General features: G+C 36.6%; 3 protein-coding genes across 7 annotated transcripts; 2 read left to right on the top strand and 1 right to left on the bottom strand.

Annotated features, from left to right (window-relative positions):
* Positions 1-331: 331 nt before the first annotated feature.
* Positions 332-9,361, bottom strand: LOC145208413 (SRSF protein kinase 3-like). Of its 5 annotated transcripts, none has more exons than XM_080078914.1 (19): positions 9,263-9,361; positions 9,097-9,190; positions 8,587-8,711; positions 6,054-6,162; positions 5,602-5,689; positions 5,445-5,532; positions 5,280-5,386; positions 5,028-5,193; positions 4,763-4,794; positions 4,576-4,701; positions 3,945-4,296; positions 3,835-3,874; positions 3,330-3,416; positions 3,156-3,266; positions 2,932-3,070; positions 1,684-1,791; positions 1,549-1,618; positions 1,252-1,344; positions 332-1,093 (listed from the first exon to the last, which is right to left on the bottom strand). In XM_080078914.1, exons 1-19 carry the CDS (start codon positions 9,276-9,278, stop codon positions 909-911), a joined length of 2,136 nt encoding a protein of 711 aa, XP_079935040.1. In that variant the 5' UTR covers positions 9,279-9,361; the 3' UTR covers positions 332-908. The 5 variants fall into 5 exon arrangements, with proteins under 5 accessions (XP_079935040.1, XP_079935042.1, XP_079935041.1 ...); XM_080078916.1 differs by having other exon boundaries at positions 3,156-3,254; positions 8,587-8,714; XM_080078915.1 differs by having other exon boundaries at positions 2,932-3,067; positions 8,587-8,714.
* A 2,691-nt stretch (positions 9,362-12,052) lies between these two features.
* Positions 12,053-18,787, top strand: LOC145208414 (uncharacterized). The gene is made up of 13 exons (XM_080078917.1): positions 12,053-12,244; positions 12,439-12,552; positions 12,615-12,820; positions 12,881-13,108; positions 13,184-13,311; positions 13,379-13,497; positions 13,561-13,603; positions 13,677-14,413; positions 14,481-14,598; positions 14,673-14,822; positions 14,896-15,045; positions 15,115-15,270; positions 15,333-18,787. The coding sequence occupies exons 1-13, from the start codon at positions 12,053-12,055 to the stop codon at positions 18,752-18,754; spliced, it is 5,763 nt and encodes a 1,920-aa protein (XP_079935043.1). The 3' UTR covers positions 18,755-18,787.
* Positions 18,788-19,149: 362 nt separating this feature from the next.
* On the top strand, positions 19,150-19,848 carry LOC145208415 (transcription factor 21-like; the record flags this gene model as incomplete). Its single annotated transcript, XM_080078918.1, has 3 exons — positions 19,150-19,249; positions 19,321-19,526; positions 19,610-19,848. Coding segments are annotated over exons 1-3 (545 nt in total), but the record flags the coding sequence as incomplete, so codon positions are not given.
* Between the last annotated feature and the right edge of the window lie 345 nt (positions 19,849-20,193).

Below are 20,193 nucleotides of genomic sequence, written 5' to 3' on the forward strand. Positions count from 1 at the left end.
AAAAAAGACAAGCGTTTTCAAGGAATACTGAAGTTTCTTTGCATACTGAGTTACACAGATAAGAGTTTTAGCCTGCTGTGGATTACCATACATATTATACACTGGTAGGTCAACTTGTTGTCCAAGCATTACATTGTTCAGTAAAAGTTTGTTCGATAGAAACGATATGCCATTTGAACATAAGTGGTCATCCAAATCCAAATCATTTTTGTTGCACGTTAAAGAATGTTTTTTGAACAATAAGTTCAAAGGGCCTACACCAACAACATTACTGTTTTCCATGAATCTTCCTTCTTATGCCCTCAAACTATCTACATTGAACAAAAGTTACTACCAAGATTGAAACTTGTTTCAGTCATGCAAACCAATAAACACGAACACAGCAGCTTATTATCTAGAACAGCAAACGCGTATACAAGCAATATCGCAAAAGCGACCGCGTTGTATCGAAGAGAAAAATAGATGTCAGTGACACAAAAGCAATTTACTGGCTTAATGCAATGTACTATGTTTTTGCTTATAGCACCAAAATTGTTTTCACGCAATACGCACATTTTCAAAATAAGATAATAAATTTATGCGGTGCAAACTACAACACTCAAAATTGGTAGCAGAACTACAAATCGACGAAGGCCTTCAACGGTTTTAAGACAGGTAATGCAAGATAAAGAAATGTTACAGAATATAAACAATTTAATCGCATAATGGTTTGCATTTAGCTTCGTCGATGCTGTTTAAAATCCCACTTTTATTGTTTACCCTCAAGATTGTGGAACCAGGACAGTCGTGCCGTTGCAAACAAATGTATACCGGACAGAATTCATCCATTTTTGCATCAACACAGTTCGAAATATCAAACCAACTATACGTGGGAATATTGTACACGAGTAACAAATTAATCTTGGTGGTCACGTGTTTAACCACGGGTGCTGCAGGCAAGCTGAGGCTTGTGCTCTCTTTTCAGGAATAACTTCAAGCATGGGTAAGAGAAAGGATGCAAATTGTTCGGCTTCGTCGACTGACCACTCGTACTTTTCAATGAGGACGTCCCGCAGAGGCCACATTTTCAGTTTGTGAATGTGCCGAAGCTCACCTGTTTAGGTCGTACACATAAGTTTAACATTTCCAAATTTACATTTAATGAGTCAATATATGCGTCCTAACTTTTCAGCATGCCACTCAAACCAAGTCTGCCACAATCAAAAATGCTTCAACAGCAAAAAACTTAGCAATTGTTTACAAAAACGTTACCTCGTTTGTTAAAAAACTCTTTTGAATATTGTCCACTCGATGCAAACTTACGGGGGACTTGACCAAGCAGTTCAATAATCAATGCAATGTGATCTAAAACATGCAAAAAGCATCACATAAGCAAGCTAGAAAAAAGTGTACCTTGTTGTGTAAAATAGAGATGTGAATATTTTCCACCGAGTATCACATAGCGGGGAATATTTGTCATAAGCTCCATGATAAGAGCTAAGTGGTCTAACAAACATAGCCTTAGAAGCAAGGACAAAGCATAACAGCTGAATAGTTTGTCAAATTTACCTTCATCACGTGAATAATCCTCTCCAGAATGTGGTTCAAACAAATAGTCACCAGTTGCAAGTTCAAATGCCTGGAATATATTGTGTTGTCATTGAACGACATTAACATTTTATTGCACCTACTAATACTATGTACCATGCATGCAGTGCTCCATATATCAGCAGGCGTTCCATACCCAGCACCTAGCAGGACTTCAATACTTCTGTACTGTCGGGTTTGAATGTCCTCAGTGAAATGTTTGTTCTGTAATATTAAACAAAGCTTATACATTTGTTTAATTTCATTTGTGTTGGGGACAGGGAGTCCACAACCTACAGTTATGGATACAAATTTATGCGACATGCACCTATATATATATATAAATATATATACATATATATATATATTTAGAATACATGTAACGGCAGATGATTGTTTTTTTGTAGACTTTCTTTGCTAGATATTTGGATGGCAACAATATAGTGATACAACAGTTTTAATACATGATATCATCTATCCAAATGGTTGCTTTCAAAATTCATTATTATTTTATTCATAACGGTCTCTTTGCAAATTTTTGAAGAAAAAGCTGAATATATGTCAAATCAAAACAAGCTCAAGTAAACTGATTGTTAACAGTTGATTTACTTGTGGCAAATGTTTTTGCACAACAACAAACCCCATAAATTCATCTCAAATTTTCCAGGATTACATCCTATTGCAATAATTCACATGCAGCTTTGTACAGCAATTCTACAAACTGTCATGAAACATGCAGTGTATACTGTTTAAGTTAATAAGCTCTAAACCATTTAAGTTAATAAGCTCTAAACCAGGGGCGGGCAACTTCTCCAGTTGGCGTGCCTGATATGGGAAAATGAAGTACTTGGCGGGCCGGATTCCTGAATCGATACATTAATCGCATATTTATCCAGTGATTTAAAACGGATTTTTGACCACCTAAACCAAATACAATCAAGAACATCACAAATACAATACAGTCCAAACAATCTAACTGATATAACATAAAATTATTCACCACAGCAAATTTAATGCATGCACCACAAACTTAGATACTGCTATAACACTAACTGGGCTACACATGTGGAAACAAAGGAAACCGTGAAAGCAGGCCACACACAAGGTTGGCAGTTATGCCGTAACAATGGACATATGGTGCAATGGTAACAACGGCGGGAAAGTTTTTTGCTATTGGGGAGCGTTACTGTCCGTTACTATAATTTGATGTAGTAAGCAAGTAGTGGGGGATTGCGGCAGACTGTGGCCGCGGGCCACATTATCATGTAAGACCCAGATCTGGCCCGCAGGCCGTATGTTGCCCGCCCCTGCTCTAAACTATACCAAGTAGTAACTGTACTAAAAAAGTCACAAAAAGATACAGACCACCCAACAGGCATTTCCAAGATCAGCTATTTTCACTTTAATCTTGTCACAGTTTGTGGAATCGAGTAAGTTAACGAGCAGGTCATTCGCTGATCCAGATGTTTTCCAGTCGCTTCCTTTGCTTGTTGAGGTTTGACTGCTGTAATTAAGGAACCAAATAATTACCATGCTAGGTTTCTAAAATTTCTACATATTTTTTGTAATGTACTGTTACTAGTTTTTACCTGTCAGATGATACAGCACGCTTGTATCGGTCACAGTCTTCTGCCACTTCCTCTTTTCTGCCAGGACGTAGGGCATTGTTTGCTTCTGCATTTATCTTTCTACAAAACAAACTATTAATGCTCAAAAGGAAGTGAGAGATGGCAAGTAGATTACAAATATGTCCTTGTACATACTCATTATCAGCAGGCGGTTTGTCAATCCCATTACATTTTGGCATGTCACCAGAATCATCCACAATTCTGTCCGGATTAAGTGTAATTCTAAAAGAAAACAATCTTGGGGTTATTTCTATGCCATAAAACTATGCAAAAATTTGTTTTCAACCAAAACACCTACATACACAGCTTACTCTACTTGTCATGACAATAATGTTGTATCAATTCTTTTTACATTGGTTCATATCAAAAATAAGTCGATATTCATTGTATTATTTTTAAGGGTCAATATTTGAACCAGTTTGAAGAGCTAAAGCAAGCATTATCACAACGCCATATATCACACAGTATTGTAAACAGTTATTATATTCATTATTTACCACCTTTTAGGCGGACCCATTCCACAACAAAATTCCAGTTTGGAAAAATTGCAAAGATAATAAACCTAATAGGCAACTGGGAAGTTGGTCAGATGCTTAACATACAAATATGCTCATCGTATCGAAAAGCAAACACCACATACCTGTCAAGCTTTTCTGACAATTCAGATTCATTTGTTAAGTCTGGTAAAAAATATAAAATAGAACATGGGGTAAACAGACATACCGACAACATCTCACTGTACCAACTTACCAGGGACATGTATTTCTTTCATCTCACCAGTTTCAGTACCATTTTCATGTTGAACAGCTTTTGTAGAAGTAATTGTTATTTCAACATTTTCACTGTTATTCATTTCTGTAGCAACAGGTTCAGAGTTTGCCTCAGAGATTCTTGGCACATCTATGTTGCTGATGGCATCCCCCTGACCTGATTTTGGAGAGCTAGCATCACTCTCTCCGTTTAAAAGTTGTTCGCTTTCAACACAAGTGGTTGACACTACTTGTTCACTGTCAAGTTCACTGTTTTCAGTTGTTTGTTCAACACAAACACTATTTGAAGTGGTTTGATCTGCTTCATCACCTTCCACTGTCTGTTCAGCAATCTTAAAGCAGAAATGGGTCACCAATGTTTAATCAATACATTAGTAAAAAATATTTATTAGAAAACTAACAGATCATAACCTATATTTCATTTATGTGCAACATTACAAAAAACAATCTGATAATGGCTTGCATATAAAGGAAGTTTTTGTAAAGTTTCAGTCTGTTTCTGGAATATAACCCTACATGTTTTCAATATTGTTTCATGCATTGAAACATTTGATTTGTTATTTGATTTGTCCTTACATATGTGGGTTTCAAAAGTTTACAATTTTACATACATCCATTAGCGGTTTTCCTTCTCTTTCAGTCTCCTCAATCTGATTGATTTGCATTTGCAAAAGTTGTTGTTGTTTCTTTGCTTTCTTTTTTAATTTCTTCTTTTTGTTCTTTGACATTTTCTGCCCCTGTTGTTTTGGAAAGTGTTAATAACAAAGGAACAAAGGTGAAAAAATACATGTCTGTTACCTGAGCTTGTTTGACTTGGGGGGCAGTGCTTACTGTAAAGGAAAATGAATAAAAATGTCAAAGCAGTTAACTTGTCATGCTTGAACACACTATCCATCAACAAATTAACTATTTATATATATATATTTAACCAACATGTACATTGTATTGTTTATTAACTTGAATATATAATGAATCGAACTAGTTATAACTTAACCAAATGATTAACTATTTCATGATTCACAAGTGTGTTACCAGGTAAGGTCAAAACAAACAAAGGTTTTACCTAAGGAGCCTGAAGGTGGTTTCCCACCATGCTGTTGCCATTGTTGGGCATCAGCAGCAATTCTCCTCACATAAGGTTCTTCCACACAAAGCAAAATGTTTTCCGGCTTAATATCAGTGTGAATTATCTTGCACTTTGCATGCAGGTAGTCAAGGCCTTGTAAGACCTGGAGTAAATAGAGTTTTATGATTCATTGGTGTGTGTGTAGGAGTAATCTGTATGTTTGTTGTAACATCATCAGACCATATTTACCTGTCTGGTAATACTTTTTACACAGGGTATGGGCATTCCTTGGTAATTAGATTTAATTATCCACTTGAGAAGATGGTGGCCCAATACTTCAAACACCATGCATACATCTAAAATTTACACATTTTGTTACATTCTTGTATAATATTAGCCATAAGACTAACATACGTGTTCCATTCATTCCATGTATTTTAAAATCATCCAACAATTGAACGCATTTGTCACGACTACTATCTCCAGGATCAGATTCCCGAACCTTAAAGTAGATACAATTAATCTAATTGTAAAACAAATCAATACAATCTAAAACAAGGAAGCTACTCACAGCTTTCAACAGCTTAATTTCATCAAGAGCAGTTTCTGTGTAGTGAGGGGCACTCTTCACAACTTTCATGGCAACAAACCTCTTGTTTCTACAACACAGAAACTATCTAGTTGAGAGAGAATTCAAGTGAAACAAAAAGTAAAGCAAAAACCGTAGATTATGTTTAGGAATGCATGCAGGATTTTAAAGTACTTGATGAACACAAACATAATTGTTTACCTTCCATCAACAAAATAATTTGTCGAATGACTTATACAAGTGAGTTGTGTACACAGTTTACTAAATGATTCTATCAGGCATCAATTTGTGAAATATAAATATTTGCGATATTCATTTTTTCATTTCATTTTGGTCACAATCCACTATTAACACTTTGTATACTGTAAGTTTATTGTACCAATGTCGGTGCAAGAATTGTTGTTCAATATTGGACAATCTAGTCATGAAATTACCTCATGTCCCAACAAAGCCAAACAGTGGAAAAATGACCCCACCCAAGTTTCCGCACCACATGGTACCGATTGTTAAATAGATCTCCAATCTTTACAGGATGGTATCCACCTATTTTAATAAAAACACACATCATTCAGTTTGACAAGTAATAAAAAAGTAAAAGTGAAATTTGCTGCTGCATTTAGCTGATCAGAAACAACAACACTAATACATTGTATAAGATTGTAAACGATAGGATTTAACAAATTAAGTCATTTTATATGAAGGATTTTATGTTAATGATTAAACGAAGTAGGATTAAACCAATTCCTATAGGAAGTATTACGGTACAAACACTTCATAAACATGTGGCCTGTCGTAATTTTAACAGATTAGTAGCATTGGACTTTACCCATATGTTCGGTTTAAACCAGATATATTAGGAAATACATGGGGCAATCCTTTAAATATTACAAAAAGTTGTTTATAATTGCCAAATAAAATTATTGATTTGAGAATCTGGTTGTTAGACAAGCAAAGACAAAGTACTTCAACATGTTGGATTCTAGATAACAAGTGAAGCAGAAGGATTTGGACCAAATGGTGACATATGAGGTCATACAACATGACTGTATTGAGTGATGATAGCAGCAGCCATAAACATTACATGTACATTTGTGTTTTTTAATCCTTTATTGGAAAGCAGTTGAATAAATAGAAGTCAAACAATAAACAGCTAAAGTTCAAATCTACAAGGTGGTCGCAAATATTTATTTTTGCAACGCTTACTAAGTATATTAAATTATGCAAAACATAACACAAAAACTATTCTACACAAATCATTTCATTGGAGAAACAACAAATAATTATTGGGTGAAATTATTTCATTCATAGAAGATGACCCAAAACTAGAAGGGTGGCTTAGCACATATTGCCCTTGCATATACACTATAACCTAGTTTAAAACATAAATATATTTCCTATGCTTATTTTGTATGGGTCCCATATTAGCCATCGTCTTTTATAACTTTAGTCGTTTCTGCAGGCAAAAACTCGTGGGTCCCCACACATGCAAAGTTGAAAATAATGCAATTCAAGAGATAACCATGAGAAAGTCAGGTGTTGTAAGGTAAAACACAGTGATCGGCACTGGGCTTAAATAATAATACTATGTAGAATACAAACTATAAAATTAGATTCACCCCAGATATTGTTTGAAGTATGTCCTATTTAACGTTTTAAAAAACTGACCCATTTTAGGGGGCTAGTAGGGCAACTAATGGGGTTACACAAACTAAAAAATATATAAAAACCACAATGACTCAATCAATAGTACTGCAAAATTTCAGCCCAATCCGCCAATGTTTAAAATTTCGACCACTAGAGGTGTTTTGAGCAACAACCGTTGATGTTTCTGACGTCATAGGGCTGTTAACAAGCCCCTAACTGCCATGGCGCAAAAACGACCACCAAGCAACCCACCAACGAGCAACATACAACTGGTTGCCCTTGTAACACTATTGCTCCAAAGAAATCTTTCATTTGTGGTGCCCAGTAACATACAAATACATTTTACACTTTAGGGGCTTGTGGGGTAAATGTTAGGACTACAGGATTGAACACAACAATCAACACCTATAAATGGCATACTATATAAGAAATCCAAATTTCAGCCAATTCTGACACTGTTTAAAAACTCACCCATTTTAGGGGGCTAGCGGGGTAAATAATGGGGTTACCAACAAAAACAAAGTGGGATGCACATCTACATGAATATATCTACCATCTGTGTAAATGTCAGCCAAATCCATCAAACATTTAATGGAAAAACGAGTCGGACAAACTTTGGGTAAAAACACTCATTTTAGGGGGCGAGCGGGATAAATACTGGGGTTATCAACAAAAACAAAGTGGGATGCACATCTACATAACTACATCTACCATCTGTGTAAATTTCAGCCAAATCCATCAAACATTTTATGGAAAAACGAGTCGGACAAACTTCGGGGGAAAAATACCCATTTTAGGGTGCTAACGGGGTAAATACTGGGGTTATCAACAAAAACAAAGTGGGATGCACATCTACATAACTATATCTACCATCTGTTTAAATTTCAGCCAAATCCATCAAACATTTTATGGAAAAACGAGTCGGACTAACTTTGGGAAGAAAAAAAAACAAAAAAACAAAAAACAATTCGAGTAAAATCAATATGTGTCCCCTTCAGGGAAGGGGACCCATAATTAACCAGAAAAACTGAATACTGATTCTGTGGTGTTCTCTTTCCCATAATGCTGATTTTTTAATTTATCTGTATAAAAAAAACTATTAGGCATACTTCAGCAGATTCCTCAAAAGTTATGATGCTAAAATTAGAGCCTGACAATAACACATTTAGTTACATCAAAAACATTTACAAAACTTTGGTTAACAAAGAGTGACAACAATTGCTACTTTGGTACAGTTGTGTAACTCGTGCCAAAACTTTAATAAACTAAATATGTTTTAGGACTACCTGTCCAAAATTCTAAATCCAAAAAAATATCTGCTACCTTTACAATAATCAGATGGATCTTCTTGTTCATCATCATCTGATCCTCTTAATTCCTCCTCTTCAATGTGTTCTTCTTCATCACTTGATGCATGCTCATGAAACGAACTTCCACTTAAACTTCCGCTGCTAAATAAATGTGTTGTAATCTTGTTGTAATTATTTTCAGCACATGCTAAATTGTTGTGTACTAATTAGTCAACTATCATTACTGATTACAATGTGTGTTGCAAACATATATATATGTTGTGTCAATGATGAACTAACACAGCACACTTCTCACCAGCAAAAAGCATTTGATAATCTTCTCACAAAACTTTAATTTCACACTATGCATATCATATAAATTTGAATTCCGCTCTGATATTTTTTGGAAAAGGCATTGATTTGTTTGAACATTACTTGAAGCTTTACATAAAGTTAAAGAATAGTATTAGGAGTAGGAGGAAAAATGCAAGCAGCCGGACACTACCTTGTCTCAGTCTAATGATTGTTACAAGTTTGCCTTTACCTGTTGGCATTTTGATTTGCAGCAGTTATTTCCTTCTTCTTTAGTTTATCTCTTTTCGGTTTTGATCTCTTCTTGCGTGCTTGGATGGCCATAACTAAAAAAATGCAGATTGTTTTTTTTTTCTTTTGCAGTTTTAATCATTGCAATGGAGTGAAATATCTCTCACCTTTTCTAGAGCTCATTATTACAATGTCAGCATTGGCACATTTATAACCAAACCATCTACACTTTTTGTCATCTCAAAAACCATAAACTATTCTTCATTCTGCAATAACAAAATAATTTAGTTTTAAAAAAATAAAGCATTTTTTCTGAATACTGACACATTTCAACCTGAAATTATGAGAATACCACTGTTGTTAAAATGGAAAAGTTTGCCTTTGTTTTACATATCGGCTACCTTATTAATAGCCAATTATTCAAGATATCAGAATACACCAAAGATAACTGTCACCAACTGGCATGTATTGGTGAAAATACTTTTTACTCAAGTATACAAAAATTTTGTGTGCCAAATATATGTACCAAATTAAAAATGAAAATGTTTATCTATTGTTTGTTACATCTAGGTAGGTGCTGGTAGTCATATGTGACCAATCTAACAGTTGATCATACCGTCATTCAGAATGACATCATCCAAGTTATTTCTCTCAACTATGCCTGAGGCATGTACTTTACATGAAATTCAACTCAATAAATAAGTCAGCGAACATTTATCAATGACCACAGTTGGCACACTCATCACATTAGGTTATTAATAATTTTTCTCTTTATCTTAATATTTTAAAGAAAGGAAACATCTGATTGAATTAGGTTACTCAGGGTACAACTTCTATACTTCAAGCATTTCAAAATAAAGAATGGTAAGCCAAAGCTTCATTTTTTGCTCAATTTGTAACTTTCTTTTTGCTTTTAGTAAACTATCCAACACTAATTGACAACATTTCAACAAATCAGAAACAAAATGATTAAAAACAATTACATGCATGTATAAGACAAAAATGTATTCCAATGACTTAAACAGTGGTTCTCAACCTTTCATGGATCGTGCCCCCTAAAAGTATATTTTGGGCCTCATGGCCCCATTTAAATAACAATGTAAGATTTGTGGCCCCCTGAAAAAAAATTAAATGGCAAAGTTATGTTGAAAAGTGTAAACACCAAACTGTAATGTGACAAACCTCAATATGGGTAAATAGTGTTAGGGAATAAACATATTTGCAGCACACACACAATTCTGCCCATTATAAAAGAAAATGACTCTCTGATTAAATGATGATACAGCAACACCAGTTGTGGTAAAATAGTGAAATGATTATTATAGGAGTCATTACTGACAAAGACTTTTCACAATGTCTGGATTTTGGGGACTCTACATTGACTGGATGTAGCAGCAATAAAATATAAGAGTCTGTGATAACAGCCCAGTCTGCAGAACACGGCAGTTCCCGACGAGATCTCATGCGTGCAGGACCTACTTGTCCTGCGTGCACGACCCATAAGTTCGTGGGCAAGACCAATTTCAGCAGGCGCAAAGCAAGTAAAAGAGGCCAAGATAGGTCAGTTAAATGCCTTTGGGGCAAAATTTGCGTGTGCAAACCCAAAAACTTGGCGTGCGAAAAATTTTGTTACAAAAAAAACGTGCGTGCAGCTGCCACATTCTGCAGACTCTATAACACCTAGTTGGTTCCGATTGTTATTTAAGAAAAAAAAGGAGTGTTACTTGAAGGTATTACCAATTATTAAATGCTTCTTGGATTTTTGTGCACTGATTGATAGACAGGCCAGTGTATTTCAAGCAGTTCAAAATAAATAATTTGTATGTCCTTTCAGAAGTACACGTAATTACTGATAAAAACATTGGGTGTTTAACATTTGTTTGGAAACCAAGCCAAAACGTCTCAATATACAGATATAACCATAGGCAGAAATATTCTACTCACTAACAACAAGGTGTTTAATAGTGACACTGTCACCATAAAATATGTCCAAATAATTCTTACCATTTTTTTATCAGAGAACACTGCCACCATAAATTACTAGGTTGTAAATATTTTAGTTATTACGACGTTTTTTATCAAATTTTGTTTGGTGTCACCCTGTGGTGATAAAAAACCTCTCAATATTAGCCGCCGTACATTTTTTTCAGCACACCTTTTTAAAGTACTTCGTCCCTATTGTGTATAAGTACGAGTGTACGACAAATACAAAGCCACTACTCCAATATTTAAGTGTAAGTTTGCCGCCAACTGTTCGATTGAAATAAATCAGAACATTAAAACTGTAAACTATTTCTTGCTCCACCGAAATATTGACCTTCCCTGCAACGCTGACCAATTGAAATGAATTTGGGGAACGACGGTACGTGCTTCTGCTTCAAGTTGAAAAGTAAAACAATTACTAACACGCCGTTCGACTGGTGGCGCCACATACCTAAAACGTTTAAAAATTGTCCGTGGAAGGTTGTACGGTAGTAGTTACTAGTTACGCACACACGACTCCTTCCAAACACGTTTTCAGATTATTTGATTAATACCTATATTTTCCACCATTCATACAAAAAGTCGGATATAGGGCTTTCCTAAAGTGCTAAAGCGAAATAAATACCGGTACTTTACTTTCTCACTAGCCTTCCTCAGCCGTTTTTTCGTAAAACTTGATTAAAAAAATGATGGCCAAATGTAAACAAATCACATTAACTTTTAATTAACGTGAAAAAATATGTGCGGCCGAGTATAAGTTTGTAGGCTCCCAGTTAAATAAAATTTTAATTAAAAAAAAATCAAACCACTCCTTGTATGACGTCATAAACGTTGCTTGGGAAGCCCTGGGTGCTAATGTGTCAAAACATTGAAAATTTCAATCACTTGCATTTTGCATTCCTTCGTGCGGTTGTACTTTGCGACGACTTATTGCGAAAAAAAAAATCTGTTTCGTTTCGAACAGAAGAAAAACTATGGTCCAAAGTGAGGAAAAAATGATTTCTGAAAAGGAGAGAGCTGTCTGCTTGTCTCATGGGTATGAGATGACTGACAAGTTCTTGGGTGGTGGAGCGGTTGGCCGAGTGTTTTTGGCTCAACCATCTGCAACCAAAATCGCCAGTTGCGATAAGTTGAGACTTGTGAACGTAGAGGGAAAACAACTTAAGGTATTTTATGCTGTTTTATTCAAATAAAAGTTTGTTAAAAGACAATTAAATTAGATAAACTCTGCTATAATGTATTTTCAACATGACATTTTGTTAAAATATGAATAAGACTAATATTATTTTTGAGCAAAAAGCATATTTTCATCGGCATCTTTTTACAAAATTTGATAAAATTGCGTATATTTGCTCTTCAGGTTGCAATAAAAATCATTTATGCTGATGTTGGTATCAAGGATTTAACAAAGCTTACTAAGTTTGTTCCTGGTGAAATAACCAACATGAACAAGGCATTTGGAAATCCAAACATCGTACGTATGCGCGACCCTGAGCTGATGTTTATTACAACTTGGAACATATAATACCTCTTTAGATTACGTTGTTGGATGTATTTGTTTCGTGCAAACGAATCTTTTTGGTCATGGAATATGCGGAAAAGGGCAATTTAAAGAGTTTGTACCGAGACTACATATCAAAAAACATGAAGTCACCATACTTTTCTGAGGACAAAGCCCGAAATTACTTTCAGGAAATCCTAAGTGGTTTGCAGTTTCTTCATGACAGAAACATCGCCCATCGGTAAGACTGACATACATCGTAAGAATAGCAACTTTTGTGTATTAACACCAATTTTTCCAGGGATTTAAAGTTGGAAAATATACTGGTAACAGAAAAAGGTGCTGTGAAGTTAGGTGATCTTGGCTTTTCAATCAAATTGCCTCAATGGGAGGCGAATCGTGAAAACTTTGTTGAAATGTTCAGAGATATGGTGAACACAACATTGTGTGGAACTCCAGGGTTTATGGCTCCTGAAGTTCTGTTGACAACTTGCGGATATAACGGCATCTACGCCGATCTGTGGAGCATGTAAGCCATGTTTTGTTTTAACTTAGTGGTAGTGTTGAACGTAGTAGAGTAAACAATAAAATGTGTTCTCAACAGAGGAGTTGTTTTGTTTGTACTTGTGAACGGTTATTATCCTTTTCCGGGCAAAACTGTCAAAGATGTTTTGCGTCAGTATGAAAAAGCGAAATATAAAGAACTACCATTTCGTAAAGGACTTTCTGCTGGTTTGTATTTGCTGAGATGCTAACACTGATGATTCCATCATACCTGAAAATGTATTTATATTTCAAGAATGCAAGGATTTAATAAACCGACTTCTCAATCATAATTCATGGGAAAGACCGAGCATTCGTGCAGTTTTTGCACATCCGTGGATGAATAGCTTCTGTGAAATTTCAAGTGTCGAGAAGGTAGAAATAGATTTAAAAAATTAGATTTCATTGAAATGTTTAACGTTATTTCTGCATTTTTAGCCGATTTTCAGAGATCAACTGAAAGTGTTGGATCAAAATCCTTGTAAGTTATCTAAGTTACGTTATTATTTCGGAAACACGGCATAAAAGACGATGGATTTTTTTTTACTTTTAAGTGTACAAACACCAGGAGAAGTACGTGCGCAGCTATTTGCGGCAGAGAACGGAGTTACTAAAAGATACTCAAGACCGACTGCTTAACCAGAAGTCCTCGTCAAAGAGTGAGATCGAGGATTGTGGAATTCGAATCATGCTTCCCCGACAAGACACAAACGGAGTCTGTGTTTACGAAACCTGGCGCTTTATGGGGAAAAATATACATAACCCTCAGTCGAATACGAAATCGGGGAAAGGCGTCGGATTGAATCCTCAATCGGCTTCAAATGGAGATAAAGATAATCTCGGTTTTCCGCGGGTTAAACGCGTCATCAGTGACACACCTCTCATCCGAAGATGGCGCTCTATTCGTGACAAAAACTTGCCCCCACTGACGGAGTTGGAGAAATGCATCCAACTTTACAATACGGTTGATATCGACGCAGATAAAAGTTGGCCATTAAATTACACGATCCTTCGTCCTACGCACGAGTGGGTAAAAGTATTTGGATACCGAAGCAAATTGGACACTTTTCCAAGGAAAGTAAACGAAGATGGAATTAAAATGGAACTATCGTCGATTAATGATGACGGGTTAAAAGCAGACGATGTTTTTGTCATTCCCGACTTGGATGAAAGTTCCGACTCTGATCTATTGCAAAAGAAAAGCAACAGAAGTGTGTCCTCCCAGTTCACTTTTTATAAATCAACAGAGGAAAGTCCAAAGGAAGAAGTCCAAAAGGCTCCCATTATAAAGGTTAAAACATTATATTACTGTGATAAAAAACATGTCTGCTATAACATTAAACCGATCGTGCGATCAGGTGTCGCGCATTCCCGTTCATAAAAGCAGGAAAGTGCTGGAAAATATTCGAAAGCGGAAGGAGATGGAAAAAATCAGAAGAGCAACACTTCCGGCTTGTGCTTTTTACACCCCAAGAGGTCAGCTCGAGTTGGAATAAGAAATACCAAAATACGCTTTAATGAAATATCAAACTGTGGAACTTTATTCGTAGGAGTGAAACCCAAACCACCAGTTGCTGTCCCTGCCTTAGATTTGTCCCGAGTTTTACATCGGAACGACGGCGGCTTATCTAAAATTCCTACACCTAAAAAAACATGGATCTACGAAAAATATTCACCTAGTCCTAGGACGACAAGTACAAGTACAATATTGCAGCTTTTAAAAAGCTAATACTTTTACTTGCAGTATGCTAATCAACTCAACGTTTTTTCCAGGACATCAAACAACACCGAAGTCGTCACGCAAAAAAACTCGCATTCCATTTCATGAAAGTCGTTGCATTGTCGAAGAATACAAAAGAAAAAAAGCTAATGAAGAATATCGTAGAAAAACTCTCCCGTCATGCGCATTTTACAAAGTCAGAGGTAATTAGGTATTCGCATTTTCAGAATTTTCGGTTAAAGCCGTACATAATTGTTACTTACCTTTTACAGGATTACCTCCGAAACCCTTTAAAAAAGTTCAACTGAAAAAGCTTGATATCACGAGCATCCTAAAACGGCCAGACTTGGGTCCCACCAAAATACCAGTTCCGAGTTGTACCAAAAATATTGTCGATTCAACTCATCTTCGTGAAAATGATTCCAGCAGTAAGTTTTTTCGTGGAAATTTACAAATAACTTAGGATTTATCTCACAAATTTATTTTTTAGGTCCTGTAGTTGTTACGCCCAAAGAGGCAGAAAGTAACAATCAAGGCGATATGGAGTTTAAAGAAACAGGAAACAACAAATCCAACATTGGCGAGATGGATGAAAGTTTCTACAAGGCCAACAAATTATCTTGGAGTGAAATCACAAATAAACAGAAGGAAAGCGAGTTGTTTGACAGTGCTGTGTCTGCAAAGTATTTAAAAAGTCTCGAACCACTTTCATCAGTTGAGGGACAGAACAAGGTCAGCTTAATTGGTGGACAGTTAGAAAGGAAGGAATTAGACAGATCTAGTTGTTCGGACCAGAAAGACAGTATCTTAGATTTTGCATCAGGTCACGTTGCATCAAATACTTCCACATCAGGTAGCGAAAATCTTACAACTGAGGACATTTCGGCCTGGAGCAAAATGTCATGGCCGGCAATAATGGAGACAAGTCTGTTGGAAACAAGTTTTAATGCGAGCGTGTCGGATCTAAAAGCAGCCAAACACATAAACATCATAAAACGTATCGTAGGAGAGGAAAATTTTGTCTTTTTTCGTAAAAGTGCGTTTTCAAATTATTTGACAAATCTGATGCCTTTATCAATTTCTTCAAACCCCGGTTCCGAAATCACAACTTCTAAGCAACGTTCACTACAAGATCTATCTCCCTCCTTGGCGAGTTTCCTAACACACGAGAGAGAACTTCAACTCGAAGCGGATTATTTTTCAGAAACAACAAACATTAACAAATCGTTGGATCAGACCTTTGAAAAAGTTGTTGATGGTGTACTGCAACGAGGAGGGCATGTCAGTACAAGTTACTGTCCACAAAATGACGTTAGCACAACCGATTATGAAGAGAATGATGTAACAGCTAATACAGTGGTTGCAGTTGGGCCTGGTTTTTCCCCAACAAAAGATTTCAACGACGAAGAGATGCCTACTGTAAGCATATCTTTAAGCATTCCAAGTTTCGAAATGAATAATAAAGAGCTAGATGCCATTGATGAAGTAAACCATCCACAATTAGAAACCATTGATGAGGAAGTACACGAACCAATTTCGATCTGTGGTTCTAATCAAAGTCCCTCCACTTCAACAAATAAATTAAGTGTCACTCGACCAGATATCTGTGACCTAGATTGTCATTTACAAGAAACAGCAACGATATATCCGGAATTTAAATCCTACCTGCAAATTGCTTGGCCAACTGAGGAACAATTTTCGGTGGCTTCTATCAAGTCAAACATTACAGAACAAAGTGAACCCCGAAAAGAAGCACCGCCAGGTTCTTTAGCTGAGGAGTTCGGTAGCTGTGCAAATGGTGTTCCTTCCATGTACTTGGCACAGGCAAATGTTATATCTGAGAATTTCTCCCACAGCGAAGAAGTGTTAGTTTCAAGATCTGAAACCTTCGTTGCCTCTGACGATTCCAGCAAGCTTTCAGTTTTATCATCTAACCATACACTTCTGTCTGGTGAGAATGAAAAAACAAGTGTTGTTTTGCCAGAGCAAACCACGCCAAACCTGGGGTCCAGAGTGTTTGGGAAGCCTTCGAAAGTTTCTTTGAACAAACAGTCAGAAAACAAAAAACTTAATGAAGTGTCAGTAGTTTCCGCGCAACATGCTGCCGCCGAAACAGGTGTGCGTAGCTTATTTTCCGTTTGTACGAAAAATAAACTTAGGAGTAACAAGAAATGTACTGATCTCCATCTTGAGCAAAGTTTGTCACCTGCAGAGTCAGAAAAGTCTATGCCTGTGCGATCTCCCACGCACAAAATCGACAACAGTGCAGAACTGCAGGTACCAAAATCACAGTTACCCCCGATCAAAAAAAGTCTCGTTCCATGCAATTTTGATGTTGATAACACTTTGCGGCGGTATACTGGGCATTCCGACGTCATACAAAACAAAGGAAAAACACTGCCCACAAGCCGTTCTTCCACTGCTGTTCTCAATTCGCTTCGTACGACGCAAACAAAGCCAAAAATTCGTCAGCTTGGAACGCCCAACGACACTGCGCTGAAAGTGAAGGAATTGAAATTACATGAAAAGGAAAACTTGACAACAACAACTTCACTACAAAGGCTGTTAAATAAATTGCGCCTGAGCGAAACAAAAGATGGAAGAATTTTACCAAACAACAACTCCAATTTTCGACCCCTTTCTTCTGACTGTAATGCCCAATCCGAAATTTTTGAACCGTCGTCGTCGTCGTATAAAAAGAACTTGTTTCATTTTAGCGACTGCTGCACAGCCAGTCGTGGAGATACTAACTTGTTCCCAAGACACAAATCGCATGTTTGGCAAAATCGATTATCGGAAAATTCTCCACATTTCATTGAACCAAATATGCAAAGTACGTCAAACGAAATTTTGAGCAAGGATTGCTCTGAAAGCTTTAGTACTTTGTCGTCGGGGGACTTTTTTAGAAGTAAAGAAGATCAATTGTTATCATATCGATGTGAGGACGAAGTACCGGTTCCGAGTGCAGATGTCATGATTTCACAGAAAATGATTCTCCATGACAAAATGCTGACAACAACGGTTGACGAGATGGCACCTACAAAGTCAAGCTCAAAGTCAACTTTCACTGGAATCAAAAACAAAGCGACGCAGACAACAGTTTTAACAACATCTGTTGGTGTGCAGACTGTTGGTTCAATGCCAACTGTGGAAAATAACTTTCACCTGGAACAAACAAATAAACTGCAAGTATCCAAGCAGTTATCGACTGGGTCAAATACATATTCAGAAATCAAGTTTCCTGGCTTGATAAACGGAGAACAACGGCAACTTGCCAGGCCCAATGAAATCAGAACACCGTTTAGCGGTTCTCCGCATTTACACATTAACTTTCCATGTGACATTGAAGTAAAGACATTTTTAGAGGAAAATCTTTACAAAATATCAGTGGACTCAAAAGGAAGTAACAAGGATAAAAAACATGGCGCCGTAGCACGTCAACAGGAAACTAAATTTCCACTTCTTTCATCAGAGAGTCAGCTTTCTGAAAAGCAAAATGAACCATTCACTAATGAAGCTGATTCAGGAGAATTTGATGTATTGACCCCAACATACACAAGTAGTTGCTCGATTCAGACAGTAATCGGACAGGAGTTGGACATAGTGATTACGGATAGCGATGATAATGAAATGGTCACTCCACCAAGAACCAAATCGCCCATCGAGAACGGTTTTCACCGAATGGTGGAGTTTCTGAGACGAATGAAGCGCTTTCGAAAGCATTGCGCGAAAAAGTATGGAAAAATAAAACGAAAAAGAAAATCCAGTGAGAACCAAGCCCATTGTTCAAGGCAACTAGATGCGGTCCAGGAAACGAGCTCATCAACGGAAAGTTCTCTGTTGGGCGTCAAACCCAACAACCTCAACAGCGAAGATGTTTCTATCTGTAGTAGGCGGCACACGAGAAGATAGTTGTAGTTTTTTTTTACTGTTTATTTTCTTGTTGTTTACAGTTTAATAAAATATGGGAGAAACTTCAAAGCAGTTTTTTTTTGTTAAATTCATTAGGCCAATTTTTGTGGGAAGGCCTACCACCAGCATTAAATGACAGGTTCTGTCTAAATGTTTGTTAAATTTAAGTACTGATCTAGAAAACACTCCAATCGTTGTTTAGTGATAACCGCACAATGGCGCTATTAAGTGATATTGATTTAGCAGGTAGAAAAAGTGTTATTTTCTGACCATTGATTTAGCAAATGGTGAAAGCAGCAACAAAATCAAAGACGAGTCAGACTAAGTTTAATTTTACAAATGAAGTTGTAACATGCAGAAGCACACTATTTACGAAACCCTAAAAATAAAATAGAATGCAGACTCTGAGCAACGAAAATAATACAGACTTTTTAAACGAATTTTGCTCTCGACGACATCGGCGTCACATTCGACTGAGAGAACAATCAAACTCAGGTATTATATTATAGTTTTGAATATTTTTCTGTAATGTGTTTAAAGAACCGGTGTCATACGAATTTATTTAGAATTGCTGGTAAGTGGCAGAAGTCACAGCAACCGAGCTATCGAACGGGTTGATAATCTTGGTCCACGAATGGATTATGTGAGTGAATATTCAACTTGTAACGCAACCGAGGGAATATCGAAACGACGAGAAGCAAATGCGCGTGAACGATTGCGCGTCAGAAACCTTAATTCCGGTTTTGCGAAGTTGAGAAGAATTCTACCAACGGTAAGGCGTGATAGCAGATGTCTACAAACCCACTTATATTGTTATTAAGACATAGTTTGGCGAGCATCATAAATTTGTTTTAGGTTCCACCAAACAGAAAGCCAAGTAAAGTCGACACACTGCAAAGTGCCATAGATTACATTCATCAATTGGAGCAGGTTTTGGAAGCAACTGGTGGAATCCCAGACATTGGAACTTGTTTGACCGCACCAGGACACTCGCATTCCCGTCAATCTGTAACCGAGTGCCCCTTCTTTCCATCTTCTGATTTCAGCCGTCGGTCGTCCATATTCTCAAAAGGTTTTGTTCCTCCGAGTCAAAGGTATTATAATTGTATCATACTGTAACTTACTTGTTAAAACAATAGTGGTAGGCTACGTCTGTTTAATCCTATGCAGGGCCGCGATTCCTCCATACTTAGGAAGGAAGAAATAGGTTGTTTTGAACAGAAACTCGATTTATGTTTATTAACATATTGATTGAAGTCGAAGTAGACAATAATCTTTGTCGTTTGTACTGTAATCAGTAACAATAGTTACACGACAATTTTAAGGTGTCAAAGTCAGTCAGTATGATTTTAGTGGGTTGTGAAAAATTGTCCTAATGATAAACAATTTCTCTTTGCCGACAAATCTTAATTTTTGAAATCGTATCAATTTAAAATCTT

The sequence above is a fragment of the Phallusia mammillata genome, unplaced genomic scaffold, assembly GCF_965637545.1.
Source record: "Phallusia mammillata unplaced genomic scaffold, kaPhaMamm4.hap1.1 HAP1_SCAFFOLD_249, whole genome shotgun sequence".
Classification (NCBI taxonomy): domain Eukaryota; kingdom Metazoa; phylum Chordata; class Ascidiacea; order Phlebobranchia; family Ascidiidae; genus Phallusia; species Phallusia mammillata.